Consider the following 21,592-nt stretch of genomic DNA (forward strand, 5'->3'; position numbering starts at 1 on the left):
TCTCCCCCAAGATGACAGTCTTATGATTTCCTTACATGGTTCTCAAAATTTCTCCAAGTGAATAGTCAGACATTAAAAATATTCAGGATAAATTAAAGAGCAAACAGTATCCCCTGCAAAGACTACATGTGATGGCAGATACACAACATTTACCTTTTTCCCTCCAGTAACAAACTGCTTGCAGCTGGATCTCAGAAAATGCGGATGCACAGCAACGATCTATAAAGGAACAAGAACCCGACACTGGTTTAGGAGTCACAGTTATAGCACAGAAAAACCCTTTATACATTATAGGCAGCATGATCTAAAAATTAACCTTATACATGGGTAGGAAGTAACTGTTGCAGGTAATATTCTGCAACAATTAAGGACGTTTGAGTCTTGCTCTTATGTGACGATTTCTTCTATGAAACCAGGTCAAAGCTAAAATATGAGAGTGAATTAATTCTAATTTCTGGCTGATTGAGGACCTTTTGAGTAGGTACTCCCTCCTTAGAGACAGCAAGGTAGGTCAATCAAGGCAGGTCAATCAAGGGAGCAAGATGTCACAAATGTTTGCAACTGAATACAATTCAGAGAAGGATCCCAGAGAAAGAACTTTGTCCTTGTCCAGCTATATAGTGTACAGCTATAGACTGGCTTCTAATGGTTGAGGTTGCCAGGAAAAACAAGTGGGGCAATGCAGCCTACAGATATTTAGTGTAGTTACACCAAAGAGCTGCAGGACCCAAGAGTTATGGAGCTAACTAAAAAAGACATTCCCTGTTATCGCCAGCCTCAGCTCCCATGTACCTGGTCCTTTACTCGCTTTGCACTCACCCAATCTCTTCCCAGCCCCTTACACAGGTTTCTCCCAAGGCTGCTCCACCCCTCATCACTGACCCCTCCTGTGGCTGTATACCTGCATATATTCCGCCTCCTTATCTTTTGATCCCCAAACCCATGTACTCACCAACTAATCCATTTCGGTTTTTCCCTAACATATAGAATAATTCTAGGTATGAATCAAATCCATTCAATTATACTTTTGTAGACTTTCGACTAAAGACATTTTATTTTTATTAATACATTTTCATCCTCCAATGGAATAGATTCCTCTTCTACACTGTCAATCTCTAACCAATTCCTGCCTCCCGGTTACAGTCTTTCTTCAATACTCTCTTAATCCACCTTAGATATCAAACAAATCACTTATGCAGTCTGTTGTTACACATTCTTAAAACCTCTTATAAGAGTCCTTTTAGCTCTCTTATAATATATAACTCTAGTTAGCAACCTATCCCTTTCTCCCCTTCAGCTCTAAGAAAACAAGGCCATTAGGGTCATAGGCCTTAACTGCGGCTCCTTTACTATCTGACTTAGCAATAGTTGGGCTTTCCTCACCTTCTTCGTGCCTGTCTCACCGCAGAGCCTGCAGGACTCTCTTTCAAGGCTAAGCTCCCTCCCTACATAGTTGATGCCATTCTTTAGTGCTGTGCCACTAAGGAGTCCTTTTGTTTTCAATCTTCCGCCTCTACTGATTTTTTACCATCTGCCAAAACATGATCTATATAAATCAGTCCTGGGCACTGCCCCTCTATCTACCAGATGACTTCTCTTCTTCATTATCAAATTTCTTGAAAGAAGAGTCTATACTAGTTGTTTCTACTTCTTTTCTACAGTTTACTTCTCCTGCTCATGAAACTATCCTCACTAAGGCTTCCAGTGACTTCATGATCACCAAGTAAAATGTTCTGTTTTATTTCTCCACACTGCCTTCCATATCGCTGCCCACTCCACTCTTTCCTTCTGGAATCCCTCTCTCCTTTGGCTTCCCGACACCACTCTTCTAATCGCCTCTGCTCCCTCTCCCCGATTCTTCTTAGATCCCTTGCCGGTCCCCTCCTCCAGCATCCCACCCCACTGCCTGAATCTTTATTGTTCCAGAATTGCACCATGAGCTTTTTTCTCTTCTCACTCTAACATTTAACCTGATAATATCTTTAAAAATAGCTTCATCATACTCGACTATGGTTATCAACTTTGTGCTTTTAGGGCCAATTTCCATCCTAAGCTCTATACCCACATTTCCAAAACCTCCATAACATTTCTACCGATATACTACAGTTATCTAAACTAATTTGCTTTTCTTCCAGCATCAGTTTTGCTTTTTGGCGTAGTTTTATTCCATTTTGCTTTTTCAATTTTCCTGAAATCTTTCAACCTCTTTCAGCTCTATTTTCTTATCAACAATATATATATGTACACATTTATTTATTTACTCAAATCATCCCTTATTGCAAGATGGTACCCCCACACATTAATGCCAAAGCAAGGACCTAGATTTACCCTCAGCTCCTTCATTTTTCTTCATCATCATCATCATCAAACCCATCACTGAGGCTTGTTAAATCTACCTCCCAAAGGCTTTCCAAATTCATTTCTTCTACTCTATCTTGAATATAGGCACACCTTGTTTTACTGGGCTTCACTTTATTGTGTTTCACAGGTGTTGCATTGTTTACACACTGAAGGCAAGATCCTTCATCAGCAAAAAATTATGACTTGCTTTGTGATATCTGCTTTATAGTGGTGGTCTGGAACCAAACCCTCAATATCTCCGAGCTATGCCTGTACTCACTATTGCTCTTTTTACTGAGATCCTGCAATGCCCTGCATTAGCCTTCTAAATTGTCTCTGGTCCCAATTACTTCTCCTTAAATTACGTTCTATTCTGGCGGATTTGGCTTTCTAAAATACTATCTGATCCTATCTCCTTTACCTGTCAATCCGCAAATGTTAAAATAAACGAGTGAAAAAAATAAATGCTTCTTCCTTTAACAACTATAATAATCACTTTAACTACTATAACTTCCTCCTGCCTTGTGGTTATCAGCCTCTGAATCTATACTGTATACAGTCACCATATGATTTTTCCTTAAGCTTAGCTCACTTTATGTCACTTCTTTGCTCTTAAACATTCAATAATTTCTCCTTATCTACTAGATGGAGTCCAAATTCCTTAGTCTGAATCTAAAGCTAGCCCCAATCTGCCCATACAGCAATCCTGCAAAGTCAGTATTTTATGCACCATCTAAACTAGACTATTTGCCACTTGCTGAACACAATTTGAACTCTCTAGCCTCTCCATTTCTATTATATTGTTCTTTCACATGGAAAGCCAGCTTCTCTATCTGCCCTGTAGATTTATTAAAGCCTAGTCAATATCACTCCATCTATGAAGCCATCACTTACAAGAACAGTTAAAAGTAACTTCTCTCAGCCTTGGACTCCTTGATACTGTTTTTACCAACTTGTCCTTAATCACAGATAGAGGTGGGTGGAGGGAGAGAGGGAGTGTATATCACCTTACCTACTATGAGAAGATTCCTGAGGACAGACTGAGATCACAATCACAAAATATACATTCTGTGCTCCTTTATAGCATCAAATGGTATTTTGTACATCATTAAGTGTTTAACATATGCTTACCAACAAAATTAATGAAAGACTGATAGTGCTCAAAGTATTGTAATCTTTGGCCTTCACTGAGAAAATCCTTAGAAAAATCAAAACTTACTTACTTTAATGGGACAGTCAAAAGTCTCATGAAATTCTTCTCCAGAATACAGTCCAAACACCTGCACCTAAAAGTTAATAGATTGATCAGTTCACCATGACATCAACAATGAAGGCTGCTGAGTCAGCGAGAACACATAATTTCAAAAATAATAAAAAATAAAAGAGCATTTAAAGCCCTTGTGGGTCTCTAAAAATATCCAATGAAAACAATTCTATCAGGATGAGAGTAATCCACTGCAATTAAGCTTTTAAAAGTATCCTATGGATAGAGTTCCCTTTAATATATTTTATATAGTTTCAAATATATATATATCTCAACCATGAAGATTAATCACTTTAGTATGAGATCAGGTGAACTGCACTTCATTTACAATTTATGCTTAATTTATTGAGAGTGTATAAATGTATGATTTAAGTTTCTACCTATCAGTGCCTCCTTTAAAGTCTTTGTAGTCAACTTTATTCATGCTTAATCTTTTGTCTGAGTGGTTTACTTTAAAAAAAAAAATCTCTAAATAATATACATACTGTAAAAAGTAAAAATTATAAATTTATAGCTGGGCACACTTTTATGACATGATCATACCCCTGCAACCACCACCTGGATCAAGAAGAAGCCGAGAAGCTCCTGTTTCCCTTCCCAGTCACAAACTACTCAAATCTATCACCATAGATAAGGTGTACTGGTGTTTGAATTTTATATAATTTAAACCATAAGCTATTTCACTGGCTTCTTTCATTCAACATTTTCTTTGGGAGAATTATCCATACTGTTGTATGTAGTAGTAGCCAACTATTTTCATTGCTGTGTGTACTTCAATGTATATAGTTTATGTATCCATCTTCCACCGATCCTTCTGGTTGTTTCTATATTGGAGATATTATGATAATGCTACAAGGAACACACTTCATAAATATTTTGATGCACTTATATACACATTTATGAAGGATATATTAACTAGAAATGGAACTGTTGTACAAATCTATTCAAATTTAATAGACAGCCAAACTATTTCAAAAGGTGGTTTTGATCAATTTACCCTCTCACTCAAAGAACATAAGAATTCCGGGAGCTCTCAAACATTTGGAACTATTAGGACCACTTAGAACTATTTCCCAGCACGTGGGATGTGCTCCCAGTTTTTCTGATTTCTAAAAGCGTGGTATTATTTCTTTTTAAAATTTTTTTAAAATTCACTAGTGAAGGTGTCTGGGTCTAACGGCTTCTTTATGATAAGTTTTTAATTACAAATTCAATTTCTTAAATAGATATAAAACTATTCAGGCTTTCGATTTCCTTTTGTTTTAATCTTTGGTAAGTCATGAGTGGTTCATTATTGCAAGTTCAAAGAGGAAATTTTACTCATGTTATAACTTTTGGAGATAACTCTATTCACTGAAAGATAAAACCTTTAGGATACTCCATTCACGTTGTGACTACTGCTTTTAGATCCTCGTGCCAAGTATGTTATTTGGGTTCCAATAACAGCAGATGGTACAATGTAACACAGAGGGCATTTGATTTACCCTGAGGCAGTCTGTAACATGCAGTCTGGCAATACATGTATGCCCACCACGATCTTGCTTCTTATCATTTAGAGGGCATTGAATCATTGCTTTTATATAAGTATATAAGCAAAGGATGCAATAATCTTCTTATAAAATAGTGCTTAAGAAGTGGGAAAGAAAAGCATTGCATTCAGATTTTACTCTACCCAATGGAAGTTTAACTTGATTGATCCCCCAAACTCCAAAAAAATGAGATAAAAATAAGGGAGGTGCTGTATCATCTGAATCTTAATGGAAAAGTAAATCACAAGTGGTCAGCTTACTGAAGTTACTTCTCTATATAATCATGCTAAACTAAGAAGTTTAAATTCTAACATAAGTTATTTCCATTCTGTACAACAATGTGACAATATGGTCCTGTGTCAAATCTTTTATTAATACTAATAATGTATCTCTAAATACTTCCACATACTTCACCTCAGTGGTTATCAAACCTGACTGCACTACACAGTTAACTAATGTTTAAATGCCATCCTAAACAAATTAAACTTTCTGGTAAAATAAAATTATATTTTTAAAGGCACACAACTGATGAGATGCAGCCAGAATTGAAAATCATGAACTACCTCAATTGGCCCTGATAGCTGCTAGGTATGGGGCAAACACCATTATGTTATTTAACATATGATTCTGAAGAAAAATAAATGACTTGCCTAAGGTCACGAAAAGCAAGAAAAGTATTCCAAGCCCTATTCTTCTGCATACTATCATTACTACAATTCGTACATAAGGGATATATATTTCTAAAAGCAGGAAAAAACATTATAAAGTCCCAAATATTTGCCAAACAAAAGTGAAGGTGAATATTAAACTTTGAATTACACAACTCTATAACAGAGGTTGAAAACTGGAGCACACTATTCATTCAAAAGTATAAACTTCCTTCTGCCTATAGCAAGATAAAGATGATTTTAAGAACAAAAAGTAAGTGATGTTTATTGTGGGGAAAAGCATCATAAACAAATGATACACATGCCTGTTGAAAAGACTGAGATATCAGTAGATGAGAAGATAAATATTAGGACTGTGAATCTAATGGCGAAGATTAAATTAAAAGTTGCCGGGGTAAACACCCTTTAAATATTATGAATCCATACTGAAGATATGGTAGTAGAGTGATGAGGAGGAATAAACAGAAAAGAACAAATCAGAGAAGTTCCTAGCTAGCAGGCTGATGCTTATCACTATCCTTGAGAACTAGTCAGAAGCAAAAATGCCACTATCATACCCAGAACGTGGACTAGACGATTGCTTGCTGAAGGTGGTGAAGAAAGATTAGAACTCTTAGGTCACTCTCTAGTACTATGTTTAACAGAATAACATTTTCCTCAACTGTCCTTATTTTCTCCTGCAATATAAAAAAATAAGCAGGATGTCTGTAAATCTTCAGTGTTTCAGTTCATTTCACTTATGTGTCAGCTCAAACTAGTTGGTCACAAGTTATGCTACTAAAGCTAATACAATCCAAAACAGGTTTCATTCATTTTTCTCTCTCTCCCTCCCTCTTTATTTGTCTTGCCAATTTTGTCAGTGAATACTGTACTCATCTGTGAAAAGATTCCATTGAATGACAGCCTGGAGAACTTTTAGGAAGACCTCATCTAAGAATCAGATAAAAGTTAAAATAGATAGGATCCTTTTGAAAAATGATATCTCCTATAGCAGCCCTAACAATCTCCTCTAATTGGTCACCAAAAATACCTAATGAAGGAAAATAAAAAATTCAGAACAATTGGCATTATAATCAATCTACTACAAAGTCCTAGAGTTCTCATTAACTATAAAACCACAGAGCCATATGAGGTTCAATAAAGGTATGTGATATGTGTTTTACTGCCTGAAGTAAAGTGCTACACTCATGAAGCAAGGAAGGTAGGTATCTCTCTCCACTTTAGCATGGATTTCTGTGTATTTGCCAATCAGAAAACTGGGTGAAAGACCATGTGATGTAAAGGGACTGTAAGTGAGGCGGCCAAAGTGTCAGACAATCCTCCCAGCTGGTACTTCCTTTGTAACAGCCTCCCACAAACCCAACCTCCAAACAACAGGTCAAGAATTAGAATAGGGACGAATATGCAAGCTGCCATTACATTGAGGGAGGTAGCAGATGAGACCCTCACGGGGGAGCTTCTGGTTTTCATATTCAATACCGATGCAGTGTCACAGAGCAGGGAGAGATTATGAGAGAGCTTCCCACTTCAATCGGGGGCTGCTACCTTTAATTACTTCTGGTCAAAGGAAACTGAGCTCATTAAAAGGACCTCTGTGTGGAGTTCAGAAGTGATTCTACAACCCTCAAAATGATAAGTCAGGCATGGATCTTTATGCCAACCCAGGTTCAGAAAGAGCTCTTCTTGCTCTGGAATGGATAAGCAAGCAACAAAAACACACGGAAGTGCTATAAAAAGAACACTGCAGAACACAATTTCTATGACTTGGAGTGAGAAAAAAAAACCATGCTTTAAAAAATGTTTTATTAATAACCAGAAAAACAAGGAACACTAGAAAACTCTTTGGTGACTTTGATAAGAAGACCTCCAAGAATCTGCTGCAGAAAACATGATGATGTTGATGGTGATGATGATGTTAATAGTGATGATGATGATGATAAAAGCTAACAATTACTGTGTGTTTCTTCTGCTCCAGGTACTTTTGCAAACAACCTACATATATTAACTCATTTATTTCTCCTAATAATCAGTGTAGGAGGTACTGCTATTATCTCCATTTCATAGAAGAGGAAATAGATCAAGGCACAGAGAAATATGAATAAATTAGCTGACATCACACAGATAAAACGTGCCTGGTAATTCCACTCCTAACCATTAGACAATATTGCCTGACACTTTAAGACATATAAATTGTAATTAAAAATACATATATATATATTTTTTTCAGCCATATTTATGGCTGAATATAGAGCTAGGAGAGAGAGAAAGATTTCACAAAAATTAAGAATGCAAAATGGAATAAAACTACTCCAAAAAGCAAATCAATAAAGAGAACAAAGTAGGAAACTCTGACTATAAAGAAATGAGAGGATAAAAACAACGAGAAAGCAAAGCACATATGTGGTGGCAGGGGGAAGAGGTGTGCACCACACAATATGACCAATTTTTCTTATCACGTGTATTTCAGAAAGGAGAGAAAGAATGAATAGTGCTTATCCATTCACTCTCTTATCTTGAAAAGTTTAGGTACAATAATTTGGGAGGGAAAGAGGCCAGACTACAATGGGTTAAGAAATAAATGGTTAGCAATAAAAATGGTTAATATAACTGAGAGCTCACCACACACCTGGCACCTCACGACATTCTTATGCAGGACTCCCACTGTGCCCAGTGCCCACAAAGCTGAGGAAGCGGAAGCACTGGGAGAGCAAACAACGTGCCCAACCTTACCCAACGCAGAGGAGTGGAGCTGCCCGCCCAAGCAGGTGGAATACAGAGCTCTGCTCGTAGCCTCTGCATGATACTGCCTCCAGCCTAAGTATTATTGAGTTTCTCTGAAGAAATGAAAACAAATGGAACTGAAGCAATAATCAAAATCAGAACTGAAGTAAACTTTCCTGAAATGAAAACAATACTTCAGAATATGGATCAAAAGGACTTACTGTGTTGCAGACGAAATTAATGAAAACAGACCCAAACAAGACTTTAACTTAGCAAACTGAGTTACAAGGGCCATTTATTATCGTTGTTGTTGTTATTGTTATTAGTCTGAGCTCCAAGGCAGGACAAGAAAAAAATTAAAAAGGTTTTGTGAAAGAACAAAAGTATGCCGGCTTCAGACATGTCTACAAAAATAAACATCAGACAAAAGGAAGCAACATCTCCAAAATTTTGAGAAAATATTTCAACGCAGAACTCTATACTAAACAGACTCTAGTATTATGTATGAAGGCAATCTATGTAAGAGATCAGAAAATACACTGTATAGTCCTTATCAGAAAGTTACTTAAAACTGTATGCCAGTAAACTGAAACTACACATTCTCTCTCTCTCTCTCTCTCTCTCGCTCTCGCTCTCGCTCTCGCTCTCACTCACATAAAAGTATATTTCAATACTTAGAACTCAAGCCCAGAGAAACCATGAAATAAAAAGACAGAATGAGCAGCAGCTAATTAAACAGTAAATTTTAAACTGTTAGAATTATAACTTTAAAACTGAATATAGATCTCAAAGGTTATCCTTGAAATAGAACAAAATTATTTATCTAGAAGTCTTAATACACTGAAGAAAAATAATAACAAGAGCCATTTAAAAACACATTCGATCTAGATATCTGGATTTATCTTTAAAATAATCTTTATTTTATCATCATTAACCACTTTACCAGTTCTCCCTATACTTGCTACTCAATTTTTATAATACTGACTACCCCATGGTTAAGAGCTAGCTTACATAAAAATGTACACTTAAGTACTTATTTTCAATTCTATCAATGCTAATAAATGACAAAAGCATTTTTAAAAATGTTATCATGGGTCTACACCAAAATACGGCAGTTATAAATATTACTAAACTAGGAAAACAGGTTTGCCAAGAAGTGTACCAGATGTCTGAGTCATCTCATTATCCACTAGACATAATAGTTAAAATATTTAACGTGCTGAAAATTCCTAAAGTATCTTCATAAAAGTTCTTTTCTAATTCAAAAAAATGAGTATTCTCTTTCAACAAATTAGTTCAATTAAATTGGCTATCAGCTCAGAAGAAATACTTCATCGTTAAGGAATCAAAATGAAGACGATCTTTCTTACAAATACGTGAATACAAAAATTTTTCAATAGTTTGAATAGTTCTTCTCACTTTCTGCACATACCAACTCCTCCCTCAATCTCTCTTTGACAATCTGGTTCATCTCAGAATTTCAGAAGGTACTATAAAATTTGACAGTGCTTTTTGAAAAGCACAAATGTTCCAATTACTATTTCAAAAGACTCTAAGAAACATTTGGCTTAGATATATAAAATGTACTTTTGTATGTCAAGAAGACTTCCTTTTTCTTTTGTTAACAGATTAAATGGGTATAAATCTTTTATACTGAGTACATTGTTTTTAATTTATTCATCCTAATGGCCCATTGAATTTAGATCACATAAAAAATACAAAATTAGATTAGGAAATCTAAGGTTCTGTAATGATCCTTAATGCGCTCTCTTCATAAACTATTATTTTAGAGAAGTAGCTTAAATACACTGTGCATTAGAATTTTATCACTGCAAACCAACATTAGAAAAGACTTCCACTGACTGAAAAACAAAAAAGACGTTCTTATAAGTGGAAAATCAATCACCACAACCACTAAATGTCACAGCTCAACATCAGCAAGAAGAACTGATAATTGTTCTACACTGATAATAGTTACACACTGCACAAATGATGTATGTCCTCGGTCGAGGAAGTGGGTGCCAGGTTTTTAGAAAACTGTACATATATTGATTTTACATTTATTTAATGTGGCCATTGTAAGACACTTTATTCTTCTGATAAACTATGACTGCTTATCAAAAGATTCTATAATTCAAGGGAAACATTCATAACTTGTGTGAAAATGAAAACCACCAGCCCATAGAAATCATGCCCACAAAATCCAATTTTGTGGATTTATGGCAGGAAGGCATTAAACTACTGTCTTGCAGGAACTGCAGACTAGTCACTGAAGTATAAGTGGCATAGCAGTAATGATTAAGGTGACACGTTCCCCATGACACAGCTGTTAATCAGCTTAATACTAGTTACATTATTGACATTCTTGTAATTACTTTTCCTAAGGCACATTTGTGCAAAATATATTTTACTTTAATTATGAGCAATTGGAAGCAATTCCAATCCCCGCCCCCCCGCAAAAAAAAAGCAAGTTTTTCCTAATGCAGGTATACAGTAGACGGAACGCTCTTCCAAGCGCTTGGAGTTGGTGAATGTCCCAGTCCTCGGTGATAGAGCAAAGCTTTCAACATGACCACATCACCATACCTTGCCATCCTCTGAACACACACCCATGTGTTCTCCACTTTCATCCAGGCTAATCTGATTTATCTTCACAGGACTCTATCAAAAACAAAACAAAAACAAAAACATGTAAAACTTAAGGAAAATATATATCAATAATCAACTGTCATGGCTCTTTGTAAAATTTAAAAGATAGAAGTTGTCTATTAGCTTAGATGCATGAATCCAAGACATATTCTGCTTTTGTAAATGAAAATGGTAAAATACAACTTTGATCCCAGACACGTATTATGGCCACAAGCCTAAAAATTTCACAAATTATTTCACATACTTCAAGTCTCTAAAATATTTTTCTTACATGTTATATGCTTTTTATTTGTTCTGTTCTATTTACTCCACACTCTTAAAATCTTACCCAACCAAATCTATTAAAAAAAAAAAAAGCCAAAGAAAATTATGATGTAAAGAAAAGTTTAAGTTGTTTTAAGTTGGTTCACTAGTCTATTTGTTGTTCTTTTATAAGTTACTAAATTAACTTTTATTTATACTTTATGCTTAGTACTTTCTGGGGGAAACCCATGGGGTCTAGTTGATTTTAACTAACTTTGTTATCCTCCATTCTTTTGAGTAATCTCAAATTTAAAAATCTGTGAAGATGCAAATCAGCCTTTCTACTTTGGATGAATTTTTCCCAAGTGTAAATACACAACCACACTTTTAATATTTTTCACAGCTTTCTAGTTCTCTATGTAGTCAACTATTTACTTACTAAAATATTCATACAGGTAGATATTTTAACAGAAGTAAAAAAATCGGTGAATGTTAACATTAAAAAATGGCAAGCTTTTTTTTTTCTTCTTAAATAATACCAATTTCCAATTATCTTACACAAAGCATGATAGGAACAAACTAACCATGAAAAGTAAGCCTTCATCAATTAAAACAGAGCTTCAAATTATTTTTTTAAAAAATATCTAACCTTAAAATAGTTTGATTTGTTGATAAGAATAAGTGAAAATATACAAAACTAAATGCTGGATCCTTCTTCAATGGAAAATGTTTCAAGAGCCAGTAGGTGAAGAGAGGGCCAACCAAGACTCCTAGCCCTCAGAAAGGCCACTGACTGAAGCTGGACTACTAGAGATTCCTGTAGTCCAGGCTGAAACAACTGGCCACAGAATCCTTTCCCATTTTGATCCCTAACTCATCACGCAAGCTATCTCATTAAAAGTTCCTAGGATGTTAGATGAGGAAAGGAGCTTGAAAAGCAACTTGATCCATTTTACAGGAAAATGAACCGAAGCCCCATGGACAAGGATCACAGCAGAGCAAGAACAGAGCCAGCGCTCCAACCTGAGCACTGTGAAGAGAAATCCTGCAAAGGGAATAGTGTGATGGACAGCGAGGAGATGCAAAAGCAAAGCAAAAGCTGAATGGGAAAGCACTGACACCAGTGTGTCTGGACTTCTTACTGAGAAGTCCAAATACTCAGCTTCTATAGTCGTCTTTGGATAAACACTTTCCTCTTTGAATATCTTCTGTTAACAGATCTTTTATTCACCAAACATTTAAAAACCCATTTTACTCTTGTCAAATACAAATCCCACATACCTCTGATTGTTATAATTGGCATCTGATTATAATATACTCAAATTATAATTTAATAGGTACATAGAGCCTGATCAATGTTAAGGTCTCCTGTCTGGTCCAATATAGTACTTACCCACATGTGACTATTTATATAGAAAGTTATATTAGTTAAAACTAAACTAAATCAAGAATTCTGTTACTCATTTGCACCAATACATGCCAAGTGCCCAAAAGCCACATGTGACCAGCTAAACAGTATTAGAAAGCACACACTATAGAAGGTTTTCATCACTGCAGAAAATTCTATTGGACAGTGCAGTTCCAGGCCTACAAAGCTGAGTCCAAATGCTGAATGTAATCCTTTACAAGATCTTTCTTCACTGCACGTAAAAAGTATATTTTCTTCTCACATACACATCAAAATTTACATAATCACGAAATCCTACTCTTGGACTTGTACTTAAAAGGCTCATGGCCTGGGCTAACACTCTCTGAATCACACTGTGATTTCCAAAGACACAGTAGACACGTCAAGTTGATCCTCAAAGCCTCAGGGGAAAGCAGTCAGTACAAAATGGTTTATCTCCACATCACAGAGAGGAAAATGAAGCCTGAAGAGTTTATGAGAGCTGTCTAGAACCACAGTGACTACTACTCAGTGCCCAGGCCACACAGTGTTATTCTATGGAGAATAAACCAAACTTTTCATTACAATGTTTCTTCCTGAGTAGAATCTGTTTGTACCAATGCTTAAGTAATATTAGGGGGCAGGGGGGAGAATCACACCTACAGATATGAAAATTCTCTTTCCCTTACTTCTCTGTTACAGTAGAGGGTTTTTTTACATCTTTTTTTCTGCCAAAGATCAACATTCATTGTTTTATTTCCCTGTCTACTAATAAAGTTAAGTATTTTTCTTAAGTCTGTTGGCCAACTCATTTGCTCTTCTGCAAACCTCTTGTTCACATATCTTTCCCATTTTTCTATTAACATGTCAATTTTTTTTTCTTTTTAGGGTATGAAGTCTTGATACAATTCCTCATTCTGAAATTATAATATGCGGTCTCCTATATTTCTTTGCAAGAGGGTTATTGCTTAATTTCTAACATTTAAGTCTTTAATACTTGCAGGATTCCTTTTATTATCTTTCAAATGAATATCCAGTTGGGCTGGCCCCATTTATTAAATAATCTGCCCTTCTCATTCTATAATAAATGTTTATATACACTGAAATAATCTTCTGGGTTTTCAACTGTGGCCACTGTTTATCAGTTTGACATTGATCTACTTATACAGTATGTTCTGATATTCCCCCATGAAGGGCTGTTCTTGACTTCTTCCTCATCTCAGTTAAGGACTAGTACATTTTAGCTCAGGCCAAAAATCCCTGAAGCCATTCTAACTCTGATCTTTTTTTAATACTCTATATGTATCTGTTAGCAATTCTGATCATCTCTTCAAACAAAATTTATCCGGACTTTGACCACTTCTCTTCAGCCCCTATAGCTGCCATCCAGGTCCAAGATACCATCATTCTTCTATTAGTTATCATAATGGTCTCCTAACTAGTGGACCTACTTCTGCCCTAACTCTCTAAGAAGTCTATTCTCAACAAACCAGCAGAGTGATATTGTTAACAGGTCGATCACATGATGCCACATACCTCTGCTTAAAACTCTCCAACGGCCTTCCATCTCAGGATAAAACCCAAAGTTTTTACTATGACCTGACAGTCCTAAATGATCTCGCTACAGCCCTCTCTCCAACTTCTGACCTCATCTACTCCTCTGCCCTGTCCTCTGTCCTCCAGCCATGACAGCCTTCCTACTGTTTCTCCTACCTTAGAACCTTTGCATTTGTTTGATGGAGTATGGAATGCTTTTCTGCGAGCTCTTCACTGGTAGACATTTTCTCAGTAACACTCTCTGGCTATCCAATCTAAGATTTCAACATTTCATGTAAACATTTTATAACTTCGTTGCTTTTTTTTTTTTCTCCTTAGTACTCACCACTATCTATCTATCTATCTTATGTATTTTACTTATGTACATAACTATTATTTACTATTTATATATTTTACTTATCTTTACTGTCAAACTCACTCATTAGAATATTAACTTCATGAGAAATAGCTCAAAAAATAAAATATTCCATTCATACACAAATTCTTCAGAGAACAGAATAAAAAGGAAATGCTCCTAACTCATTTTACCAGGCTAGCATAACCTCAGAATAAAACTCAACAAAGATGTTATGAGAAAAAAAGGACAATAAATTTCACTCATGCATAGAAATGGAAAAATCCCAAAGAAAATATTAATGAAGTCAACATATATATAAAAGTAAGTTTACTCTAGAAATACAAAGTTAGTATAACATAGGAAAATTAAGCAATATATTATAATTTTCTGTATTAAAATAAATGAGGAATATTGAAAGATTACCTCAATAGATGCAGAAAGTGTTGATGAAACTTTTTTTTTTTTAACACATCATGGTAAAAACATTTAGCATACTACAAGAAAAATTCCTCAGTCACACTTAATGGTGAATGCAGAGAGCTTTCCATCTGATATCTTTATGATATTGATTCTTCTAATCCATAAACATTAAGCATTTCTTCACTTACTCAGGCCTTCTTTAACGTCTTTAAGTAAAGTTTTGTCTAACATTCTTAAATAAATGTTTCCTCTTAGAGGTCTTGCCCTTTTTTTCATTCTGGGAGTAGCAATGACAGTGAGCATCCTTTCTTCATTTCCAATATGTATGATATGATTCCATTTATACAACATACAAAAACAGACAAAACTATATGTATAGGGGGTGCAAACGAATGGTATAAAATGAAAAAGAAAAGCTAGCTAGTTGTTACTATAAAGATGAGTACAGTGGGACCTTCTAAAGGAATTGTGAGCAGCAGGGTCACTTCGTCTACTCTTGACAGAGTGGTAGTTAAATGACTGTTTGCTTTGTAATTGTTTCACTGTATATTTTATGTACTTTTTAAAGTTATTTTTCACAATAAAAATAAATATTAAATTTTTTTTAATGAAATAAAAAAACACCTATAAAGATGTCTGGGATCAATAATTTCATTGAGTTATTTCTTAGATTACATTTTATCCCATGACTGTCAATGTATTCAAATGTTCTAATTCTATTCTGGTTAATTATATTTTCCCAGAAAACAGTGCATTTCAAATTCCTGGTGAAAATGTTTTTATTTCACATTTTGTTCATTTACTATTTTCATAATACTAATGATATAAATACTACTAATAGTTAAGTAGTAACACTACTACAATAATAACTTAATATTTAGTATATGCTTATTATGTATCAGGCTTTATTCTAAGAGTTTCATATAGCAGATAATTTAATCCTCGGCAATCCTATAAGGTAGGTAAAACTAATTTTCCTATTTCATATTTGCAAATATGAAAATATATACATAGCAGTATCTTACAGGTATATAAATATTTTAGTTCCTTTTTTCTTTCATTCCTTATCAGATATCCTTTATCAGTTGTACTGTCTTTTTAATAAAAGCAAGACTTACATCAATAAATTTGTTTGTATTTTTTAATGTTTTCTATTTTATTAATTTCTATTCTTAATATAATATTCACTTTTTGTCTTAGAACATTTTGTTGGCCTTATTCTAATTTCCTCACATTAATACATTATTTGTTAACTGTAATTGCCCATTTGTTTTATAACACTATTATAAAAAACAATAGTGTTCTGTATTTTCCTTTGAGTATACCACTGACCACAAACCAGAGAACAGAAAATAATGTGCATCTCAAAACTCTTTCCTCTTTGAGATTTATTTTGTTTCATTTCTAAAGATGGTGACAGTGTTATCTGCTTATTTATCTAGCTACTAATAAACTCTTGCATCGCTACAATTACATTCATAGAATGTTTTGTATATCTATTTTTAGAAATTTCTTAATTTCTCTTTGAAACCTAAGATATCATCCTTTCAAAATAATTCATATTCTCTATTTTGACCTTAAAAGAGATGTATTTTTAATCATGTTGCTTATATTATTTACTTTCTCTTTGTGACTCAGAAAAACTGAAAGAAACATTTCAAAATTTTCCCACTACAATTTTAATTTTGTCCATTTCTCTGTGATGTCAAATAAACTTTGGTCTGGTATTAAGTGCCCTATAATTTGGCACATAAAGAGTATAACTGTTACATTTTCCTTTTAACTTTTGTTATCAACATAATATACCTTCTGCTAGGTAATGCTCTTTGCCTTAAACTCTACTTTTTCTCATATTTTTACTGCCAACAGGCTTAATTTTTGTTTGGCTTTTTATTTTTCACTACCATTATCTTGCAGGATATATGTCCTTCAAAGCTGAGGCAATTCTTCTTTTAGTAACAGAATATCTGGCTTGTTTAGTTTTATCTTAGTTGCTGCATTATTTTATATTTTTGAAATTATGTTTTCCCATTTATTTTTTAATTAAAAATTATTGGAGAGACATTAATAAAATCAAATAAGTTCAAGTGTAAAATTCAACAGTATGTCATATATATATTGCATTGTGTGTTCACCATCCAAGGTCAGATTTCCTTCTGTTGCCAAATATTTGACCCATTGTTATAGTTTTGCTGTATTACTCAAATTGTTTTATCTATCTAGGAAGAATTTAGATGTGTTCATTCTATCTTTATCCTATTAGTGATTATCTTCAAATTATTATGTTGTATTATGTCTCCCTGAAATCAACACAATTGCATTAACTGACTCATATAGAAAATGAGGTATATTCATCACATATTCATTTACTACCTCCTTCCTCTACCTATATTAAATTAACAGTACAAATATTTTATATTTCTTGGGTCACTTCAATTGAAAAGAAAAACTAGTTAATATATCAGTAAAAACTGCAATCCTAAATTTCTAAGTTCTAAGCATGAATCCAAAGGAAGAGACTGTTTCACTATTGGGGTGTCCATAATTTTGAAATTGATTCACATAAGGTTATATTAAATTGGTGATATTTATTACTTGTCATGTACATTACAAACAATTTTGCAGCTTATCGTACATTTTAAAATTTTCTTTAGTTTCTAAAGAAATTTGATTTTTTTTTTTTACTCACAATTAAGCAGTCAACTTACAAAAGAAATAGTACAAATTATAGGTAAACAAGAACAAGAGTCAACCTCAGTAATAACAATACATAAAAACTAAAACAAGGAGATATTTTGCCTATGGAATCAGAGAAGATTTTTTAAGTACCTACGTTTGGAAAGGAAGCACAAAAATACACACTCCTCTTACACTGCTGTTGGAATTCAAATTTGGAGAACCCTTTCAAAAGACCATTTGGCAACATGTATCAAAATTCTCAAATATTTGCATTGTCTATTATACCTAAGGAGGAGTAAGAAGATTATTTTACAAAGATATTTTTCTAAGCAGGTTCTTTTTGTAAGACACTAAGAAATGGATATTACGTAAATTTCTAAAAAAATCAAGGAAACTAAATGATAAAAATTAAAAACATAAACAAAAAACAAATTACTTTTTTTTTTTAAGTACTACATAGGAAAGAATCCGGCCCTGCGCAAAAAGAAGTCTGGCCTTTGCCTTTGGCTTCTGCAAGATAATCTGTCTCACCAGCATACGTGATAGGAATGTCTTTATTAAAGGCAGAGGCCTGTCACACCTGATAGTCTAAAGGTTAAGGGCTAGCCCTGTCAGAAGGACCAAGCCTGTGATTTAGGGCTGGATCTTTAGAACACAATCAACCTGGAAGATGAAATCAACCACATGAACAACCTAACAACCAATCATACCTACATAAGAGAGCCCCAATAAAAACCCTGAACACCAAAGTGAGCTTCCCTGGCTGGCATCCATCTATGCCAGGAGAGCAAATGTCCTGAGTACAAAGGAAGAGTCACTTTCAGAATCATCCCAGGCTCTGCCCTATGTGTCTCTTCCTTTGTTTGATTTTTTGACCTGTATCCTTTTCCCTGTAAATAAACCATAATTGTGAACATAACAGCTTTCGGTGAGTTCTGTGAGTCCTTTAGCAAATCATCAAACATGAGGGTAGATTTGAGAACTCCCAGAACTTGGGGTTGATGTCAGAAGTCTTCAGTAGGCTCAACGGTCTAGAGGACTGCATGCCCAAATCTCACAATCTGGCTAGCTCTGGGTAAGCACAACTCAATGTTTATAAAAATTACTATATTTACAGGTATTTATATATATGTGACTAGAAGTATGCACTCCAAAATATCAGTATTGGTTATATCTGGATACTGATATTATTGCTTCAGTGTTCCCTTTTTTGTTTTGATAATTTTCTACAACAAATATTTAGTTCGTAATCAAAAGATAAATAGTTTAAAAATGATTATGTAGCAAATTCATCAATCTAAAAGTAAAAAGATACCAAAATTAATCTTGATTGCCAAAGTCATCATTTTGGGAACCTGCAGGATATATTTTTATTTTGAGGGATAATCAAGAATCATCACTATGCATATAAATTTCTATAATAGTTCCATAACATTTAATAAAAAACAAATAACAGGATTCAATATTACAGCTGTCAATGGTACAAAATCATTCCTCTCAGAAATAGGAACAAATGCTTTATGTATGTATGTATGTATATGTCATTTCTATATACCAAAAATAGTAACAGCAGCAGCAAGAAAAAAAAAAAAAAAAAAAACAGGAAAAAGAGAACAAGGAAAAGAAGGAAACTGAAGTGAAAGATTCTGTTATTCTTCAATACTGATTTTTCCAATGGCTTGTTTTATACATATAATTTAGGGGGTGTGTTTACAAAGATAGGATACTGGGGTACATGTAGATAAAGGTAAGGGGCCAGAGAAAAAAAGACCAAAGGAAAAATTGTCTCAGCTGTATTTCCCATTAGCTACAATTTTATTCCTAATGGAGATATGTTTGGAATTCTGCTCAATATAAGTGAGTTTGTTCAAAAATCAATAATGTCAAGCTGACATTATAGAACATACAAAAATGTTTCCTTAATGGAAGAAAAAAAAGAAGCCCAAGGAAGTGGAGGGGGTGAGGACCAGCACATCTAAATCTAAGTCTACTACAGGTGGTCTTGAGTTCTTAAATTTAAAGAAAAGACAAAATTACCAACATGTTCACCTCATGTGATAATCAATTAACTAATGTAAAATGCTTGAAATAAATACACTTAGTATGGATTATGTCAGCTCTTCAATTAGGAATAAATTCACAGTCATTTCAAAAGCTGCTTTTAATGGTGTTCTTTGTGGCAACTTCTTTCCCCTGACACTTCTCATCATCCCACCTTAAGCTATTGGTCTCCCAACAGTGAACCTAAGAAATCAATCTGCTAATGTATAATTTGTAAGGCTCCTCTGACTAACAAATGGATAATTGATTCCTTCACAAATGCTGCATCCCCATGGACACAGGGTGGAATGAATAAGAAACAGAAGATGGAATTTCATTTCCTTCACTCAGAGATCCACTAGTTAGGCAATCCCCACACTCATATGGCTGCCCATGCAGCTTCGTGGTCTTTAATCACAGTTTGCAAGCAAGGTGCACTTACATTACATGTGTGAAAAGCAAATGTCTGTTCTTTCATACTTGGGAAAAGCTCATTTTATTGCTTATTTTCCTCTCCCCTGATGATACTCTCCCACCCCGAGGTAAGCAAGACCTGCATCTGGATATAAGAAGCCTCTGAAAAATACACCTAATTGTGGGTTTTCTACAAATCTACAAAACAAAAGAAAACAAAAGAAAAAATTGTTATTTCACTGACTTATTCCATGGCCAGAGCAGCCTAACATTTAACTATAAATTCTCAAATCTTCTCAGTTGATCTGAGACTTCATCTCTAGGTTCACATTAAATCCTTTATATCAAGATAGGGAATAAATTTATAAACAAGCAATCCTGAAGTTAGAGAACTTTTGTGAAGCTTTCTTGAAAGTCTCAAAATATACATTTAGTAAAAGCAGAAGAGAACTGGTTCCAGAGAGTTCTCCTGGAGATCCATTCAATGTCTCCGCAGACTCATATCCCTGTCACTCCGGTACATCATGGAAACCGGTTGTTGCCCACCCCTCCACTGTCAACTGCTCTCCCTAAAGCCACCAAAACTTCCTGGGGCTGAAGCAATGAAAACTCTTTCACCCTTACTTTACTCAGCCACTGTAATAACTGATCCTGCTGACCTCCGCTTCCTTCCAACTATCTCTTCCCTCAGCAGTTCTCCCCATTCTCTACTGTTGAACTTACCACATGGGCTATATAAACATTGCTGAATTAACTAATAAGGGCATTTTTTGTTACTTACAGTCCTGCAACAAAAGCTAAATTAACTCGATTCTTACCTAGCATATCAGCCCCAAATCCCCAAAAAGCTAAGAAAACATGAACCCATTAAAAACAACAACAACAACAACAACAACAACAACTAAATCTCAAGTGAACAAGAATAACAAACACTAAAAGAATTAAAAAAAAAAAACCTAACTAGCAATATTAAATTCCAGATACATAAAAAATGTTATGTAAATATTCAACGATGACAACAAAAGGTAGAAAATAATTTAAAAATATACCATAAAAAACTGGTTCAGAATTAAAACAAAATAATGCAAAAGTTAACACAAAATTTAACATGACGGAGACAAAAACAGGCTGAAAATTTCAGTTACCATCAATAAATACAAATATATTAATTACCAGGAAGTTAGGTTGCTGGCTTTTATTTGAAAGTGAGAATACATGATGACTTTCATACATGGTAAAGTTATTTAATGTTCTCACGCCAGGGACAGATAATGAAGATCCATACCTCTGGGAAGGCTCCTAACTTCCTTTGCTGAATGGGATACGCCTCTTGTTTGTTCCAAC

The 21,592-nt window shown here is 34.5% G+C and overlaps 1 protein-coding gene across 2 annotated transcripts in view; it reads right to left on the reverse strand.

Moving 5' to 3' along the window:
* VPS41 (VPS41 subunit of HOPS complex) overlaps positions 1–21,592 on the reverse strand; it is a 166,757-nt gene that overhangs the window by 88,178 nt on the left and 56,987 nt on the right. For both annotated transcript variants that reach the window (XM_016128120.2, XM_016128121.2), the window contains exons 5-7: positions 11,109–11,183; positions 3,564–3,626; positions 154–219 (exon numbers count right to left, since the gene is read on the reverse strand). In XM_016128120.2, coding sequence (XP_015983606.2) covers positions 154–219; positions 3,564–3,626; positions 11,109–11,183 — 204 coding nt within the window. The remainder of the gene's footprint in view (positions 1–153; positions 220–3,563; positions 3,627–11,108; positions 11,184–21,592) is intronic.

Source organism: Rousettus aegyptiacus, unplaced genomic scaffold (assembly GCF_014176215.1).
Source record: "Rousettus aegyptiacus isolate mRouAeg1 unplaced genomic scaffold, mRouAeg1.p scaffold_m13_p_13, whole genome shotgun sequence".
NCBI classification, from domain to species: Eukaryota; Metazoa; Chordata; class Mammalia; order Chiroptera; family Pteropodidae; genus Rousettus; species Rousettus aegyptiacus.